Source organism: Giraffa tippelskirchi, chromosome 1 (genome assembly GCF_054371585.1).
Source record: "Giraffa tippelskirchi isolate mGirTip1 chromosome 1, T2T-mGirTip1v1.2.pri, whole genome shotgun sequence".
In the NCBI taxonomy this organism is placed as follows: Eukaryota; Metazoa; Chordata; class Mammalia; order Artiodactyla; family Giraffidae; genus Giraffa; species Giraffa tippelskirchi.
Genome location: NC_137275.1, coordinates 110,149,403 through 110,167,779, shown reverse-complemented (window position 1 = coordinate 110,167,779; position 18,377 = coordinate 110,149,403). Strand labels below are relative to the sequence as shown.

The 18,377-nt window shown below is 50.8% G+C and overlaps 1 protein-coding gene across 1 annotated transcript in view; it reads left to right on the top strand.

Moving 5' to 3' along the window:
- Nucleotides 1-18,377, top strand: part of LOC145505791 (uncharacterized) — a 188,764-nt gene that overhangs the window by 153,366 nt on the left and 17,021 nt on the right. The window contains exons 47-52 of the mRNA XM_081488689.1: nucleotides 13-234; nucleotides 2,533-2,682; nucleotides 5,409-5,632; nucleotides 7,405-7,636; nucleotides 13,863-14,084; nucleotides 16,385-16,534. Of these exons, the coding sequence (XP_081344815.1) occupies nucleotides 13-234; nucleotides 2,533-2,682; nucleotides 5,409-5,632; nucleotides 7,405-7,636; nucleotides 13,863-14,084; nucleotides 16,385-16,534 (1,200 nt within the window). The remainder of the gene's footprint in view (nucleotides 1-12; nucleotides 235-2,532; nucleotides 2,683-5,408; nucleotides 5,633-7,404; nucleotides 7,637-13,862; nucleotides 14,085-16,384; nucleotides 16,535-18,377) is intronic.

The window sequence follows — 18,377 nt, the reverse complement described above, 5'->3', positions numbered from 1 at the left end:
TTTCCCCCTTAGAGATCCTCCGACGGCTCCCCAAGCCACGAGGAAGACCTGGCTAAGGTGATCGAGCTCCAGGAGGTCATCGAGAGGCAGTCAGGGGAGCAGAGCCAGTCGAAGGAGTGCCTGGCAAACCTCTCTGCCTACGTGAGAGAGCCGGAGGAGGACCCGGACACGGCCAGGAAGGAGCTCCTCGCGTCCGAGGAAGCGAACAGACAACCACAGCGGGATGTCCGCGAAGTGAGTGACAGCGGACGTGTCTGTTGTCCTGAGGTGGAATGTGGGTCCCTTGTTCTCCGGCTGATCTGAGCTTTGGGATGGCTGCGTGAGTAGGAGCACAGAGCGCTGGCGAGACCGCGACTGGCGGCCTCCCCGCCTCTGCGTCGAGATCTCTGGGGTAGAAGAGGCCTGGTCCAGGCGGTCCATTGGCAGTGGAGCAACACGAGGGCATCCCTAGCGCTGTGCTCACCCTGGGTGTGGACTCCTCATTTCTACAAGTTCTAGGGTGCCCAGTGTGTTCCTCTTTGAAAAATTCATTCATCCATTCATTCATTTATTGGAGTCTAGTTGCTTTCCTTTTTCTTGGAGAAGGCAATGGTACCCCACTCCAGTACTCTTGCCTGGAAAATCCCATGGATGGAGGAGCCTGGTAGGCTACAGTCCATGGGGTCGCTAAGAGTCGGACACAACTGAGCGACTTCACTTTCACTTTTCCCTTTGATACACTGGAGAAGGAAATGGCAACCCACTCCAGTATTCTTGCCTGGAGAATCCCAGGGACAGGGGAGCCTGGTGGGCTACCGTCTGTGGGGTCGCACAGAGTCGGACACGACCGAAGCGACTTAGCAGTTAGCAGTTGCTTTACACTGCTGTGTCAATGTCTGCTGTACAGCAAAGTGAATCCGTCATATATATATATATATTTATATTTATATTTATATTTATATTTATATATATATATATATATATATATATATATATATACGTGTGTGTGTGTCTACATATATCCCTCTTTTTAGATTTCCTACCCATTTACTTCACCACAGAGCCCTGAGTAGACTGCCCTGTGCTGTAGAGTAGGTCCTTACTCGTTGTTGAGTTTACGCATAGTCTCAGTAGTGTACATACGTCAACCCCAGTCTCCCAGTTCATCCCCCCCACCTGCCTGTCGAATGTATACCTGATGATGCTGAAATTTCCTTCGGGTTCACTCAGGCGAGTCTGGTGACGTCTGTGGAGCCCGTTCTCTCGGAGAGATGGGAGCCCGCTGTGTGGCCCCTGCTGAGGCAGCTTGCCTGGCCGTCTTCTCTAGTTTTCTGAGGTTCTGCTCCTTGAGGGGATGTGTGACATTGATACCGGCGGTCAGACAGGTCGAGTGGCGTTTGCTCACCCTCAGAGCCTCAGGCCCGTGCTGTGTAACCATGTAGAGTCATGATGTTTCTGGTGGTCGTGTCTGCGGCTGTCATGATTGATGAGAAACTGCCTAACGGTCATTGTGAAAAGAGAAGAGTGCTGAGGGTTCGGGCCTCCTCCTGTGAGCCTCACCTCTCCTTTGTAGGCAGGCAGACAGCGCCCACCCTGCCCCACCCCTCCCCCGTGAGACCGTCTCAGACAGAACCCCTCCGACATGTGCTACAGCAGGTGTCCTTGTTTAGTAGCTTGGTGTGAGTAATTCTCTGTGAGAGCTCAAGGTGAGAACTCAAAACAGAATATTTGCACGCTTGTATAACCTTTTCCCACTACTCTTTGGCAACAGGAGGAGATTAGGTGGCAGAGTTCAATATGTAGAGAATTCTGGGAAAAGCGGCCTTGAGACCTTTCACTTTTAATGTCAGGCCTTTGCCCACATTGGTTACTTAGTAGTCGACTACGGAGGGACCTGCAGTGGATTTTGACCTGGCGGACGGGAGTTGCACCAGCAGCAAGTTCTGGTCCTGGTTTGACCCTTTCATACATGTGGTGTAAGTCTGCTTTAGAAGAATTAGGCTTGAGAAGGCTGCTTCCAGTTGTGTTAAACTTTGACTTCTGTTTCCACTCATTACTATTACTTGAATTCTGAGGAAATTGCATGAGAGTTTTCCGACTTTTACCCGAGGAAACGAGCCTCAGAGGTCCCTGTTGGATCTGTCGAAGGTCCCTCCCTCTTGTGGATCCAGTCCGCCTGTGTGGTGTAGCAGACAGAGGTCGTGACTTCATGCCAGATACCATTCCTCCTGGAATTCATGCAATAACAGGGTAGTTTAGTATACTCTTTGCTGTTTGGGTTGATTATGTTGAAGAGAAGCTTGGGAAACCGAGTGGCCAGACAGAACGTTAATACAGACATATGGGTGCCAATCGTGGCAAATGTGACATTTTAAGTAGGCACGTTTTTGCTCACGTCCGAGGAAACTGCCGTGTCTAGGACTTTAATTTTGAGGACGCTAACTTTATTTTTGAGTTGAAACTTAGGATTTAGTCCAACTTTTTTACGCGTACGTGTATCGGAATGTTCCATGATAATGACTTACCTTTTCTACTCTGCAATGCCCGGTGTAGGCCATGGTCCAGAACACGGACGTGGAGGTGCGAATCACTACCCTTGAGAGATGCTACCTTGCCGCCCAGCGCGAAGCCACCTCTGTGCACGACGACCTCAATGATAAACTTGAAAATGAAATCGCAGATAAGGATTCTATGCATCGACAGGTAACGGCTTTTACTGAACTGTGTCTGACTTTTATAGTGGTGAATTCCTGAGGAAGGAAGGTAAACACCTTTTCATGTGACTCCCACGTTGTAAGGCACCTGCCCCCTCACACTGTGGTCCTGAAATGGTTTTGGAACAAAGCGTTGATAGATCGCTTTATGTCTTCCCATTTTCCTTTTTCTGGCTACGAGTTTCCTTTTAAGGCATGCTTTTTTTTCTTAAAAGAACCAATTTTGATAACTTGTGGCCTACTGTGAGGCCCAGCACAGTACTAATTAGCACCGTTTTGATTGAAATCATCCTGCGAGTAAATGGATACACATACCCATCATTTTATAGTGAGAAGAATTCTCATTGGAAGTTTAAGTACCTTTGTATTTTCGCCTCATTTATGGCATGTAATTTTTCATACATGTCTGTGTTTTGAGCTGCCATGTTCAGTGAGCAGCTAGTTTGGGCCAGACATCGTCAGAACTAGGACTCCAGCAGTGAATTAAAAACCGTGTGCGTTCTTTATCCACTGCCATGTAACAAATCACTGCAAAGCTTAGTGACTTCCCAGTGAGCAGGTCACAGTCCAGTTTCTGTGCTTTGCAGCAGGTGGGCCTGGTTCAGGGCCTCCTGAGGACGCAAACATGGGAAGGCCCCCCAGGGCTGGATGGCAGGCTTTCAGACTCACCTGGCTGGTGGGGACAGGCCCAGGTCCCTGCCGTGTGGACCTCTTCATGGCCTGGCTTTCCTCAGAACACCCTCTGAGAGCGAGAGCGCGGGATGTAGCCCGGGGCCTTTCGCGCCCCGGTCTCGGAAGCCGCACACCTTCAGTTCTGTTTGCGAGAGTGAGCTGCGAAGTCCTGCCTCGCTCAGGGGCTGAGCAGGAGTTGCCCCCTCTGCCTCTTGAAGGGAGGAGGATGGAAGAATTTGTGGACCCGTTTTTAAACCCACGCAGCCTGTCGGACAGTAATGAGCAGGGGAAGGAGACCAGAGTGCCCGAGTTGTCTAAGAGGAGGGGGGACGATCGTGTGTGAACAGGGTGGCCAGCGAGGTGACACCAGGAGGGTGACCTGGAACAGAGACCCGGAGGCCGGAAGAGAAGTAGCCACTCGGAGATAGATCAAGGGTCGTGTCAACAAGCGGAGATAAGGGAGAGAGAGGGCCGCATCAGGGAGGACCCCGGGCTCAGGCCTGAGCAGCTCGAGGCCAGAGCCTGTTTCCTGAGCTGAGGAGGGCTGTCAGGGCAGGGAGCTAAGAGACGGGCCTCAGCCCTGTTGAGGTGGATGAGCCCATGGGGTGTCCAGGGGACCTGTGAGGTCAGCAGCTGAGTGTTCCGGCCTGGATCCAGGAGAGGCCTCACTCAGCTCAAGGTGGACTTGGGTCGTGGGCATACAGATGGTGTTTAAAGGCACAGACAAGGTAAAGTCACCAGGCAGGTGCCCGTGGAGAGATAGGGGGTGCAAGGGTAGAGCTGTGGGGTGCCTCGCATTCCAAGGTTGAGAAGGGGCGCAAGGGACTGACTAGTAACCCCAGGGAGGACGGGGCCTGGTGCCCAGGGAGAGACATGCTTGGGGTGGGGGGAGGGCAAGGAGAGGAGGGGGCTTGGTAACATGGGTTCCTCAGAGCTCCCTGGGAGCTGCCCTGCGAGCGGGGCACACCGCCTGCTTGCAGAGAGCTGGAGACTGGGCGGGGAGGGGGACAGTAGAGGCCTCTCCCAGGGAGCTCTCAGAGACCCTCAGTGGGCGCTGCAGGGAGCCCTGGAGGAGGAATCTGCTGGTTCCCTTTGTGCGATTTTAAGGTGAGAGAAGGGAGAGGACGTGCTGGCTGAGCTGATGGGGGTGAAGCCATATGCAGCTGGTTCGCTGGAGAGGAGCAGGAATGATGGCAGGTGGTCCTGGAGCCAGTGCAGGGGGTGGCCCAGCCCTGGGGAGGGGTCGTGACGAAGACAGGGGCGAGGGCGCTGGCCACGGGGGACAGGGAGCCAGCAAGCCAGCACCTCGAGGCTGCCCCTCGGCTGCTTTGAGGTCACGTCTGGGAAAGAAGGCAGGACCTGGGTGAGAGTGGGCCGGGGGGAGATGTGCCAGAGAGAAGGGTGTGAGGTGTGAGAGCTGGAGGGCGGCTCGGAGCCCAGCAGGCCCTCTCCCGCACGTCTCTGGTGACAGAGCCGCCTTGCGGTGTGAGGGGCCGTCCCCCAGAACAGCCCGCGGGCCTGCGCCCCGGGAGGAGCCCCGCGGGGGGCTGGCCCTCCCAGCCCTGCTGGCCCTGCTTGCGCCTGTCTGTGCGTGTTCAGACCAGCCTGGAAAACGGAGGGCTGGGGACCTGCGAGGATGGCGCTCCTCGGTGAGTAACACAAGTGGTGACCGCTGAGGTGGACCCAGAGGCTGCGGAGCTGAAGGATTTCTTTTTCTTATTTTCCTTCAGCCTGGCTGATGGAGGCACAGATGTATTGTTGTAATTTTCGGACTTTGTCTCTGACTCCATCGGCCCACCCTTGTGAATAACCTCATAGGATTGCCTCCCATCCACGCTAAGACCTGAATGTCACCAGGCCATCTAGGAAGTGGATTCTCCTCCTGCCTGTTTCTTCAGTACTGCTCGCTTAAGAGATGGCAGTGTCTCATAAGCATGGCCCGTTTATCCACAGTTGGGGCTTCCATGTAAACTTGTGTTCAGTTCCTGATAGACTTGAGCTGCCCTGAATGTCGCTGACGAGACGTGGTCCTCTCGTGCCCAGGTGCAGACCCTGAAGGAAAAGGACTGGGAGCGCGCGCAGCAAGCCAGCGTGCCGGCCAACGTGGCCCAGGCGTTCGAGAGTGACGCAGACTTGTCTGACGGCGGGGGCGACAGGGCCACCCTCTTCAGCTCGGCCGCTCTGCTGTCGCCCAGCGGGCAGGGCGATGCCGAGACTCTGACTGTGATGCTTCAGGAGCAGCTGGACACCATCAACGAAGAGATCCGGTGGGTGAGCCCGAGCCGAGCTCCCCAGAAACTCGGCTTCTCTGAGGAGCTGTCTTCTCCTTAGAGAAGGCTGAGTGTTCCATAGTAAGGAAACTGACTTCAAGTCTGCTTCAAGAATTTTCAGTTCTGAGATTGCCCTTGATTATAGAGCTCAGTCAGCCAGGGCTGTGGGGGGCGTTGTGGGGTGTCCCCCCACCAGCTCTGAGCCCCAAGGTGGGTGAGGTGCCGTGACAGTGTCCCCTGCGGCCCGTGCACCCTCCAGCACTGAAGGTTCGCCCTCGTGTGTCCCTCGGAGCCTCCCACATTCTGGTGAAAAGCCACCTGAAACAGAAAAGCTGGGGTTTTGGGGTGGCAAATTCCCCCTCAGATCTGCATTTTCCTTTTGAACTTAATACAGTGTGAAGATTGGCTTGTTGTACGACAGTGGTCCAAGGACATGTGTTTGAGTTCTTCTCAACTCATCAGTGTCTGTGAGATGTTTTCTGTAGACACCGTCTGGGCTGTTATAACAGTTTACAAACGGGATAGAATCCAAAGGCCCGCCTCATGGCGAGCAGGGGCCTTGGGTCTGGGTGCGGCCAGGTGGCTGGGGGCCCCGAGGCCAGCCTGGTGCCGCACCCGCACAGCTCTGCCTCCTGTCCCTTGTCCACGTTCAGAGTGGCCACAGGCCGGTGACCCTGCACAGGACCTGGCAGAGCTGCTGCTCAGACTGTTCTTGTCACGTCAGCCCAGGCCGAGGTGCCCGTTCCTGTCAGCCGAGTGCGGGGGGCCCGGGGGAAAGGCAGGGGTGAAGGGCACAACCAGCAAACGCAGGTGGTGCCGCCTGCACGTTTGACGCTGAGACAGACTGCTTTGTGGGCCGTGTTTGAGCACAGACAGCTCAGAAAGATTGTCTTTCCCCCTCCCCCAGGAAATACGGAACGGTTACATATTAATATGTTTATTTTTACAGCATGTTGTCAGGTAAAAGTGATTTTTCCTTAGGTAACATGTTGACTTGAGGTAAATGGTAAATTCTTTCCATCAACTTGTTATCAACAGTGAAAAACTTTCAGGGTGTATAAGGAGAAGTGAAACTGGAGAGGTGACGACCTGCGAGAATCTTGTATTTTATTTTGAAAATCATGTTATATGCATAATCGAATATTTAAACTGCTATATAACATCATCCGCGAGACATTAGGGGAGAAGAGCAGTAACTGTGAATTCTAGGTTAATGCAGCACATTGACATGAGTCCAGAAACTCACACAAAGCTGGTGGAGAACTTCATCAAGTGATGCATTTGTACATAGACAACCTAAAAAATAAAAAAATCAATTCAGCACTTCATCTGGTCTAGAGACTTGTGTTTAGAAACTCCAGCTTGTTCGTGGCTCACTGTTTTGATTGTACAGAGTTCCTGATTCCCAGCGGAATAGACTTGAGGCACTGCCGTGCATCTCTGCCCTGAGAGCAGGGAAGGTAAAGGTTGTCAACTTCAGGTTATCTCCTCACAGGGAGAGAGGCGCCACCCAGGCCCCGTCAGAATGTTAGAGTAAACCAGTCAAATCAAACGAGAATGATCAGGGGCCACTTTGTAAGACTCAAGGATAAGTTATTCTAAGTTTGAGAATATTGAAAAGAGGGAAAGTTGAACCTTTTTGCTGAGATGTTAATTGAGCAACTGTTCCTGGAATATGCTAATCGTGACACAGAATGCAAGCCCACATTTGTTGTCCAGACACGTTCCTCTGCTGACAAAGGCAGGTGACGGGTTTTATTCTATTTTAGGTTGATCGAAGAAGAGAAGGAGAACACGGAGCAGCGGGCCGAGGATACTGAGAGCAGGGTGGGCAAGGGGAGCTTAGGCAACCTTCGTTGTTGTAAATCCTCGAGCTCCCTCAACCTGTGTCCCGCCTCCTCGCTCGCCAGCTCCTGCCCGCCCAGCAGTGGGCGCGCCAAGCCCCCAAGGAGGCGGCACAGCTCGGCGCGGAAAGTAGACCAGCGGGACATCAAGACTCTGGTATGTGTCTGCCTCCTCCCTGCCACGTCCCTCCCCCAGCACACTGGCTTTCTTTTTTGTTTGTTTGTTTTTTGTTTTTTCTGTTTTTACCCAGAAGAAACTCAGGTACATTTGCTACGCTTAGAGGTCTAAGATTTTTAAAAACTGCCTAGTCTTTAATCATTCCATACTCGCACAGCAACAAATTAGTCTTGATATTTGGACCACCGGCTTAGCACGTCATCATGAACTCAGCCAGGGCCTGCCTCTGTAACGTTGGGCCCGGCCTGTGCTGGACACAGCAGGTGCAGGGAAGTTGCTGTTGTCACCGAGTAGACAGCCTTGTGAAAGTAACCATAGGCAGCTCTCCTGGCGTGTGAGACCCACGCAGCACATTTTTCATTGGGGATACCTGGCTGCAGGCTGCAGGCCATGCGGTGGGAACAAAACCAAGAATCTAAACTGGTCTGCTTGCTGCTGGACCTGGCTGCACGCTCAGGCCAGCTCTGGGTGTGAAACCAGGTTAAAAGCCTGGTGCCCCAGGGCCCCAGGGAAGAAGTTGGGCTTCCTCACTCTTCTGAGTCTAAAAATGGGATGACGACCTAGGGCTTTTGGTGACAGAGTGTGCAGCTCTGAAGCGCATGTTCCTGCTTTCTTCCATGTTTAGCTTAGGTTTCCTGAGCGCATTGCTGTTTACCCTGTGAAATCATGTCTACAACACTCTGCTTTGTAACTGCACTTGTATTATCACTTTTTTTGTTACCACCCATTTCATGTTAGCTGCATTGTTAGTCAGCATATAATTAAATTAACTGTGAATCATTTTAGCAGCATGTGAAGTGATAACTGGTCTATTTTGTGGTCTTTTGACACATTGGTTTTATAATATGCATCACTGGCCAATTAGTTGATAGTGTGTATTCTTTGACGATTTCTCTGTGGTTTCATGCTTGATTTCTTTCCGAGTATTTGTAAAAGAACAGTTCTGTATATTTTTTCTTGTTGCTGGAGTTCTCTGACGGTGTGTCTGCTTTCATCGTTGGTTTTGATTTCCTGTCTCATCCTGTTGTCTGCTTCGTTGTCATCAATCCAGACCCCAGCTTCCCACAACCGCACCCCCCCGAGGCTGTAGTTTACCCATCCATCTCCCCTCCCCCGTCCTCCCACTTGCTCTGGTCATAGCAGTCTGGGGTCCACAGCGTGTGTCCCCTTAGTCGGGTTTCTGCTTTGTCTTCATGTCTCATTAAATGGTGTTTTTCCCCCATAGCACTAAGTTTGAATTATTGTTATCACTGTGCAGTTACAAGCATAATGTAGATGGATGATACACTACAGAACCTGTGTAATTCATAACTGAGATTATGCTTACCTGAAGAAATGATCCTCTTATGTGTAGAATTAATGGACTTTTGACACAACATCCTTTCTGTGTTGGTGCTTGTATTTGAGACTGTAAATCTCATCAGCTTTTGCATGCTTAATGTCTCTACGAGACTCTTTTACAAAGTATCTTCTATGGTTCATAAAATGTGAAGACTCCACCTGCTGTTACGCTAGCTTTCATTCTTACATATTTTCATAGGGTACCTGCTTTAATGAATTTATTTTCAGAAGTTTGAAATCAAATTCTAGGTAACGATTTTACATTAATGTCCAACAGGTGGTTAGATCTGTTCAGTGTTAAAATAGGTATTACGGCAACTTCCTCGTCAGTTAAATTACTATTTTAAAGTATAACATGTTTTTTTTATTAAGAGAAACTAACTTATAGAGAGGTTTGGCTGAGAACAGACAACTGTTAAGGCCCTTTGTTGTACACAGTGCTGTGCTTTAACAAATCATGATGTTGTAATAGAATTGTATCTTCCTGAGGAATAATGTATAGTGTTTCTCTAGTAAATCTTGAATAGCTTATTTAACTAATGTGGTCCAACAAATTGTTCTGTTTCCAGTTACATGTTCTCTAAATCTACATCTCACTTATATGTTTGCCGTCATTTTTGCTTTACTGTCTTTGCCTATATTGATTCTTGAATTTTTAGCTTCAAAGTCGCAATAAATCTGGTTTCTCTTCATTTCTTTGCATGCATCTATCAGTCTAGTGAGTTAAGGAAGCATCGTCGAAAGGTAAACTATTTAGTAATTTAGCATGCCTTTGTTTCTCTGTGAAGTATTAGAGTCCTTATCGTGTTAGTGAATGAACACTATGTGGTTACGTACTGGTGGATGATTGACATTTTAATAGAAGTAATGAAACTCGCCCACCACTTAAAATATGCTGATGATGCAATCAATCCATCCTAAAGGAGATCAATCCTGGGTGTTCATTGGAAGGACTGATTTTGAAGCTGAAACTCCAGTACTTTGGCCACCTCACGCGAAGAGTTGACTCATTGGAAAAGACCCTAATGCTGGGTAGGATTGGGGGCAGGAGGAGAAGGGGACAATAGAGGATGAGATGGCTGGATGGCATCACTGACTCGATGGACATGGGTTTGGGTGGACTCCGGGAGTTAGTGATGGACAGGGAGGCCTGGCGTGCTACAATTCATGGGGTCGCAAAGAGTCAGACACGACTGAGCGACTGAACGGAACGGAACTGAACTGAACTGAACTGAACTGATGGTTCTGTTGGAAATAGGTCATTGGTTGGGACAATTGTAACAGTTTGCCTTTCTCCCACTTGTTTGCCTTCTAATCATCTCATGCTTATTTATAATAGACATAGTAGTATTTATTATTTTTAAAATTTTCTTTACTTATTTTTTTGGCCATACTGCACAGCTAATGGGATGTTAGTTCCCCAACCAGGGATCAGACCGGTGTGAAAGTGAAAGTGCCAAGTCCTCACCTCTGGACCACCATGGAATTTCCACGTAGTGTTTTCTTAAAAGAAATGACTGAATCAGAGCCATAGATATTAGATTTGGGGGAAGCCAATTTAATGACGGTGGGTAGCAGTGTGCAGGAGACTCTGTGTGCCAGGCACCGTGTCCAGTGCTTTCTGAGCCCGTCATCTAATCCCGCAGACACCCAGGTGAGGTCCAGGCTGCTGTTATCCCCATTCAGCAGATATGGACACTGAGGCTTAGAGAGGCCGGGCACCGTGCCCAGGCTCGCATACCCAGCGGTGCGGTGCAGACTGGTCTGATCAGAGCCTGGACACTTAACCGTGGTGCCGTCCATCCCGCTTTCCTCCAGAGGCCCTCCTGTCCATCACAGCAACCCTGATGGAGGGAGCCTCAGGAGGGAGCTCGCTGCCTCTCCCCTCGGGTCACTTGGATGAGCCCCTGTTGTTGGAGTCCAGTGGCCCGAGGGCTGGCCTTCCTTGTCCCTCTCCTGCTCCCAGCCCGCTGATGGAGCACTCCTGGGGCCTTCCCACAGGACTTGGGCAGCCGCGCTCCGGTTCAGGCAGCTCAGTGCCCAGGAACCCTTCTGCCGGGCACAGCAGAGTAGCTCCGTCACCCTGAGGTTGGTGACCTGGGTGTGCCGCTTGCCCGCTTTGTGGCCTGCTTTGCCCTCCTGTTAAATGAGGACACGGTACTGCCCATCCGACTCACGTGGGCACCCGTGGGGCGGGCTCCCATCCTGGCGGAGGGTGCCAGGCTGGGGACCCAGAGGCCTTTCTCAGGACAAGGCCCGGGGGAAGGGCCTGGCCGTGGTCCCTGACTTTGAGGCAGGTGTTTGTCTGCATTCAGTCCTAGTCAGCCCAGGTGTGTCACTTCCCTGCTCTGTTCTTTGTTGTTTTCTGATTTTTATAAATGCTTCTTTTAACTTGAATTTGAGATTGATCCCTCTTCAGTTCCATGTGGATAATTTCTAGCTTTTGTAGCCTTCTGTTGTCTGAGGGTGGTTGTTAGAGATCAGGGGAGAGTGCACAGTTTATCCAGCTGCTGTTAAACGAGTTCAGCTGTATTTTGCAGTAAGTCACTTTGTTGTCACCAAGCTCCTGTGGAGCTGCAGTGGATCAGTATTCTTTACAGAATCCCATTACAAAGCCACAGGTTAGTTGGTTAAAACGACGCACTCATTGTTTATAAAAATACTTTCCATGCATGCTTCCTAAAACCTCCCCTGGCTGAACCACACGCCCACATGTATAAGTGAGACCTGTCTGGACCCTGAAGGGGTTTATCTGTTCCCCACACTGTTGCCACCACTGTTTCCTGTCCTCAGACCCAGGACCAGCGGAAAAGCTGGGCGTCCAGGAGAGATCTTTTTTTTTTTTTTCAATTAGCTTATTTTTTAATTGAAGGATAATTGCTTTACAGAATTTTGTTCTTGTCTGTCAAATCGCAGGAAAAATCAGGCATAGGTACACATATATCCCCTCCCTTTTGAACCTCCCTCCCATCTCCCTCCCCTCGAGATTGATAGAAGAGTATCTCTTAGTGAAGACTTCAGTTGAGTTCAGTCGCTCAGTCGTGTCCGAATCTTTGCAACCCCATGAATCGCAGCACGCCAGGCCTCCCTGTCCGTCACCAGCTCCCGGAGTCCACCCAAACCCATGTCCATCGAGTCAGTGATGCCATCCAGCCATCTCATCCTCTGTCGTCCCCTTCTCCTCCTGCCCTCAATCCTTCCCAGCATTAGGGTCTTTTCCAATGAGTCAGCTCTTCGCATGAGGTGGCCAAAGTGTTGGAGTTTCAGCTTCAACATCAGTCCTTCCAATGAACACCCAGGATTGATCCCCTTTAGGATGGACTGTTCGGATCTCCTTGCACTCCAAGGGACTCTCAAGAGTCTTCTCCCACACCACAGTTCAAAGGCATCAGTTCTGTGGCGCTCAGCTTTCTTCACCGTCCGACTCTCACATCCATACACGACCACTGGAAAAACCATAGCCTTGACTAGACGGACTTTTGTTGGCAAAGTAGTGTCTCTGCTTTTAAATATGCCATCTAAGTTGGCCAAAACCTTCCTTCCAAGGCGTAAGCGTCTTTCAGTTTCGTGGCTGCAGTCACCATCAGCAGTGATTTTGGAGCCCCCAAACATAAAGTCTGACACTGTTTCCACAGTTTCCCCATCTATTTCCCATGAGGTGATGGGACCTGATGCCATGATCTTAGTTTTCTGAACGTTGAGCTTTAAGCCAACTTTTTCACTCTCCTCTTTCACTTTCATCAAGAGGCTCTTTAGTTCTTTTCCACTTTCTGCCGTAAGGGTGGTGTCATCTGCATATCTGAGGTTATTGATGTTTCTCCCGGCAGTCTCGATTCCAGCTTGTGTTTCTTCCAGCCCAGCGTCTCTCATGATGTACCCTGCGTCTAAGTTAAATAAGCAGGGTGACAAGGACACACAGCCTTGACGTCCTCCTTTTCCTATTTGGAACCAGTCTGTTGTTCCATGTCCAGTTCTAACTGTTGCTTCCTGACCTGCGTACAGGTTTCCCAAGAGACAGGTCAGATGGTCTGGTATTCCCATCTCTCTCAGAATTTTCCACAGTTGATTGTGATCCACACAGTCAAAGGCTTTGTTTGGCATAGTCCATAAAGCAGAAATCGATGTTTTTCGGGAACTCTCTTGCTTTTTCGATGATCCAGCAGATATTGGCAATTTGATCTCTGGTTCCTCTGCCTTTTCTAAAATCAGCTTGAACATCTGGAAGTTCACGGTTCACCTATCGCTGAAGCCTGGCTTAGAGAATTTTAAGCATTACTTTACTAGCACGTGAGATGAGTGCCATTGTGCGGTAGTTTGAGCATTCTTTGGCATTGCCTTTCTTTGGGATTGGGATGAAAACTGACCATTTCCAGTCCTGTGGCCACCGCTGAGTTTTCCATATTTGCTGGCATATTGAATATAGCACTTTCACAGCATCATCTTTCAGGATTTGAGATAGCTCAGCTGGAATTCCATCAGCTCCACTAGCTTTGTTCGTAGTGATGCTTCCTAAAGTCCGGTGGACTTCACGTTTAGCAGATGATTCTTAAAGAGCAGAATAACTGGGGAAAGCTACTAACGGACGGGGTGCTTGATGTAAATCCCGAGCAAGTAAACATGCCAAGCACCAATGGAAAGGCAAGTCCTCGGTCTCGCTCTCTGTCTGGTTCTCGCCTTACCATCCAGTCTGTGCGGGGCTGTTGGGACCTGTCAGCAATGCACCATGTAGATCTGAGTGGCCGTGAGGGTCGTGTGAGCTCCCAGAGTGCAGAAGAAAGTTTTGACCTCACCGATTGCCCGGAAATGCTGTGTTCCCTCCCTCCCAAAACAAGGCTGTCTGTCTAAGGCTTCCTTTCCCCCTTAGAGATCCTCCGACGGCTCCCCAAGCCACGAGGAAGACCTGGCTAAGGTGATCGAGCTCCAGGAGGTCATCGAGAGGCAGTCAGGGGAGCAGAGCCAGTCGAAGGAGTGCCTGGCAAACCTCTCTGCCTACGTGAGAGAGCCGGAGGAGGACCCGGACACGGCCAGGAAGGAGCTCCTCGCGTCCGAGGAAGCGAACAGACAACCACAGCGGGATGTCCGCGAAGTGAGTGACAGCGGACGTGTCTGTTGTCCTGAGGTGGAATGTGGGTCCCTTGTTCTCCGGCTGATCTGAGCTTTGGGATGGCTGCGTGAGTAGGAGCACAGAGCGCTGGCGAGACCGCGACTGGCGGCCTCCCCGCCTCTGCGTCGAGATCTCTGGGGTAGAAGAGGCCTGGTCCAGGCGGTCCATTGGCAGTGGAGCAACACGAGGGCATCCCTAGCGCTGTGCTCACCCTGGGTGTGGACTCCTCATTTCTACAAGTTCTAGGGTGCCCAGTGTGTTCCTCTTTGAAAAATTCATTCATCCATTCATTCATTTATTGGAGTCTAGTTGCTTTCCTTTTTCTTGGAGAAGGCAATGGTACCCCACTCCAGTACTCTTGCCTGGAAAATCCCATGGATGGAGGAGCCTGGTAGGCTACAGTCCATGGGGTCGCTAAGAGTCGGACACAACTGAGCGACTTCACTTTCACTTTTCCCTTTGATACACTGGAGAAGGAAATGGCAACCCACTCCAGTATTCTTGCCTGGAGAATCCCAGGGACAGGGGAGCCTGGTGGGCTACCGTCTGTGGGGTCGCACAGAGTCGGACACGACCGAAGCGACTTAGCAGTTAGCAGTTGCTTTACACTGCTGTGTCAATGTCTGCTGTACAGCAAAGTGAATCCGTCATATATATATATATATATTTATATTTATATTTATATTTATATTTATATTTATATATATATATATATATATATATATATACGTGTGTGTGTGTCTACATATATCCCTCTTTTTAGATTTCCTACCCATTTACTTCACCACAGAGCCCTGAGTAGACTGCCCTGTGCTGTAGAGTAGGTCCTTACTCGTTGTTGACTTTACGCATAGTCTCAGTAGTGTACATACGTCAACCCCAGTCTCCCAGTTCATCCCCCCCACCTGCCTGTCGAATGTATACCTGATGATGCTGAAATTTCCTTCGGGTTCACTCAGGCGAGTCTGGTGACGTCTGTGGAGCCCGTTCTCTCGGAGAGATGGGAGCCCGCTGTGTGGCCCCTGCTGAGGCAGCTTGCCTGGCCGTCTTCTCTAGTTTTCTGAGGTTCTGCTCCTTGAGGGGATGTGTGACATTGATACCGGCGGTCAGACAGGTCGAGTGGCGTTTGCTCACCCTCAGAGCCTCAGGCCCGTGCTGTGTAACCATGTAGAGTCATGATGTTTCTGGTGGTCGTGTCTGCGGCTGTCATGATTGATGAGAAACTGCCTAACGGTCATTGTGAAAAGAGAAGAGTGCTGAGGGTTCGGGCCTCCTCCTGTGAGCCTCACCTCTCCTTTGTAGGCAGGCAGACAGCGCCCACCCTGCCCCACCCCTCCCCCGTGAGACCGTCTCAGACAGAACCCCTCCGACATGTGCTACAGCAGGTGTCCTTGTTTAGTAGCTTGGTGTGAGTAATTCTCTGTGAGAGCTCAAGGTGAGAACTCAAAACAGAATATTTGCACGCTTGTATAACCTTTTCCCACTACTCTTTGGCAACAGGAGGAGATTAGGTGGCAGAGTTCAATATGTAGAGAATTCTGGGAAAAGCGGCCTTGAGACCTTTCACTTTTAATGTCAGGCCTTTGCCCACATTGGTTACTTAGTAGTCGACTACGGAGGGACCTGCAGTGGATTTTGACCTGGCGGACGGGAGTTGCACCAGCAGCAAGTTCTGGTCCTGGTTTGACCCTTTCATACATGTGGTGTAAGTCTGCTTTAGAAGAATTAGGCTTGAGAAGGCTGCTTCCAGTTGTGTTAAACTTTGACTTCTGTTTCCACTCATTACTATTACTTGAATTCTGAGGAAATTGCATGAGAGTTTTCCGACTTTTACCCGAGGAAACGAGCCTCAGAGGTCCCTGTTGGATCTGTCGAAGGTCCCTCCCTCTTGTGGATCCAGTCCGCCTGTGTGGTGTAGCAGACAGAGGTCGTGACTTCATGCCAGATACCATTCCTCCTGGAATTCATGCAATAACAGGGTAGTTTAGTATACTCTTTGCTGTTTGGGTTGATTATGTTGAAGAGAAGCTTGGGAAACCGAGTGGCCAGACAGAACGTTAATACAGACATATGGGTGCCAATCGTGGCAAATGTGACATTTTAAGTAGGCACGTTTTTGCTCACGTCCGAGGAAACTGCCGTGTCTAGGACTTTAATTTTGAGGACGCTAACTTTATTTTTGAGTTGAAACTTAGGATTTAGTCCAACTTTTTTACGCGTACGTGTATCGGAATGTTCCATGATAATGACTTACCTTTTCTACTCTGCAATGCCCGGTGTAGGCCATGGTCCAGAACACGGACGTGGAGGTGCGAATCACTACCCTTGAGAGATGCTACCTTGCCGCCCAGCGCGAAGCCACCTCTGTGCACGACGACCTCAATGATAAACTTGAAAATGAAATCGCAGATAAGGATTCTATGCATCGACAGGTAACGGCTTTTACTGAACTGTGTCTGACTTTTATAGTGGTGAATTCCTGAGGAAGGAAGGTAAACACCTTTTCATGTGACTCCCACGTTGTAAGGCACCTGCCCCCTCACACTGTGGTCCTGAAATGGTTTTGGAACAAAGCGTTGATAGATCGCTTTATGTCTTCCCATTTTCCTTTTTCTGGCTACGAGTTTCCTTTTAAGGCATGCTTTTTTTTCTTAAAAGAACCAATTTTGATAACTTGTGGCCTACTGTGAGGCCCAGCACAGTACTAATTAGCACCGTTTTGATTGAAATCATCCTGCGAGTAAATGGATACACATACCCATCATTTTATAGTGAGAAGAATTCTCATTGGAAGTTTAAGTACCTTTGTATTTTCGCCTCATTTATGGCATGTAATTTTTCATACATGTCTGTGTTTTGAGCTGCCATGTTCAGTGAGCAGCTAGTTTGGGCCAGACATCGTCAGAACTAGGACTCCAGCAGTGAATTAAAAACCGTGTGCGTTCTTTATCCACTGCCATGTAACAAATCACTGCAAAGCTTAGTGACTTCCCAGTGAGCAGGTCACAGTCCAGTTTCTGTGCTTTGCAGCAGGTGGGCCTGGTTCAGGGCCTCCTGAGGACGCAAACATGGGAAGGCCCCCCAGGGCTGGATGGCAGGCTTTCAGACTCACCTGGCTGGTGGGGACAGGCCCAGGTCCCTGCCGTGTGGACCTCTTCATGGCCTGGCTTTCCTCAGAACACCCTCTGAGAGCGAGAGCGCGGGATGTAGCCCGGGGCCTTTCGCGCCCCGGTCTCGGAAGCCGCACACCTTCAGTTCTGTTTGCGAGAGTGAGCTGCGAAGTCCTGCCTCGCTCAGGGGCTGAGCAGGAGTTGCCCCCTCTGCCTCTTGAAGGGAGGAGGATGGAAGAATTTGTGGACCCGTTTTTAAACCCACGCAGCCTGTCGGACAGTAATGAGCAGGGGAAGGAGACCAGAGTGCCCGAGTTGTCTAAGAGGAGGGGGGACGATCGTGTGTGAACAGGGTGGCCAGCGAGGTGACACCAGGAGGGTGACCTGGAACAGAGACCCGGAGGCCGGAAGAGAAGTAGCCACTCGGAGATAGATCAAGGGTCGTGTCAACAAGCGGAGATAAGGGAGAGAGAGGGCCGCATCAGGGAGGACCCCGGGCTCAGGCCTGAGCAGCTCGAGGCCAGAGCCTGTTTCCTGAGCTGAGGAGGGCTGTCAGGGCAGGGAGCTAAGAGACGGGCCTCAGCCCTGTTGAGGTGGATGAGCCCATGGGGTGTCCAGGGGACCTGTGAGGTCAGCAGCTGAGTGTTCCGGCCTGGATCCAGGAGAGGCCTCACTCAGCTCAAGGTGGACTTGGGTCGTGGGCATACAGATGGTGTTTAAAGGCACAGACAAGGTAAAGTCACCAGGCAGGTGCCCGTGGAGAGATAGGGGGTGCAAGGGTAGAGCTGTGGGGTGCCTCGCATTCCAAGGTTGAGAAGGGGCGCAAGGGACTGACTAGTAACCCCAGGGAGGACGGGGCCTGGTGCCCAGGGAGAGACATGCTTGGGGTGGGGGGAGGGCAAGGAGAGGAGGGGGCTTGGTAACATGGGTTCCTCAGAGCTCCCTGGGAGCTGCCCTGCGAGCGGGGCACACCGCCTGCTTGCAGAGAGCTGGAGACTGGGCGGGGAGGGGGACAGTAGAGGCCTCTCCCAGGGAGCTCTCAGAGACCCTCAGTGGGCGCTGCAGGGAGCCCTGGAGGAGGAATCTGCTGGTTCCCTTTGTGCGATTTTAAGGTGAGAGAAGGGAGAGGACGTGCTGGCTGAGCTGATGGGGGTGAAGCCATATG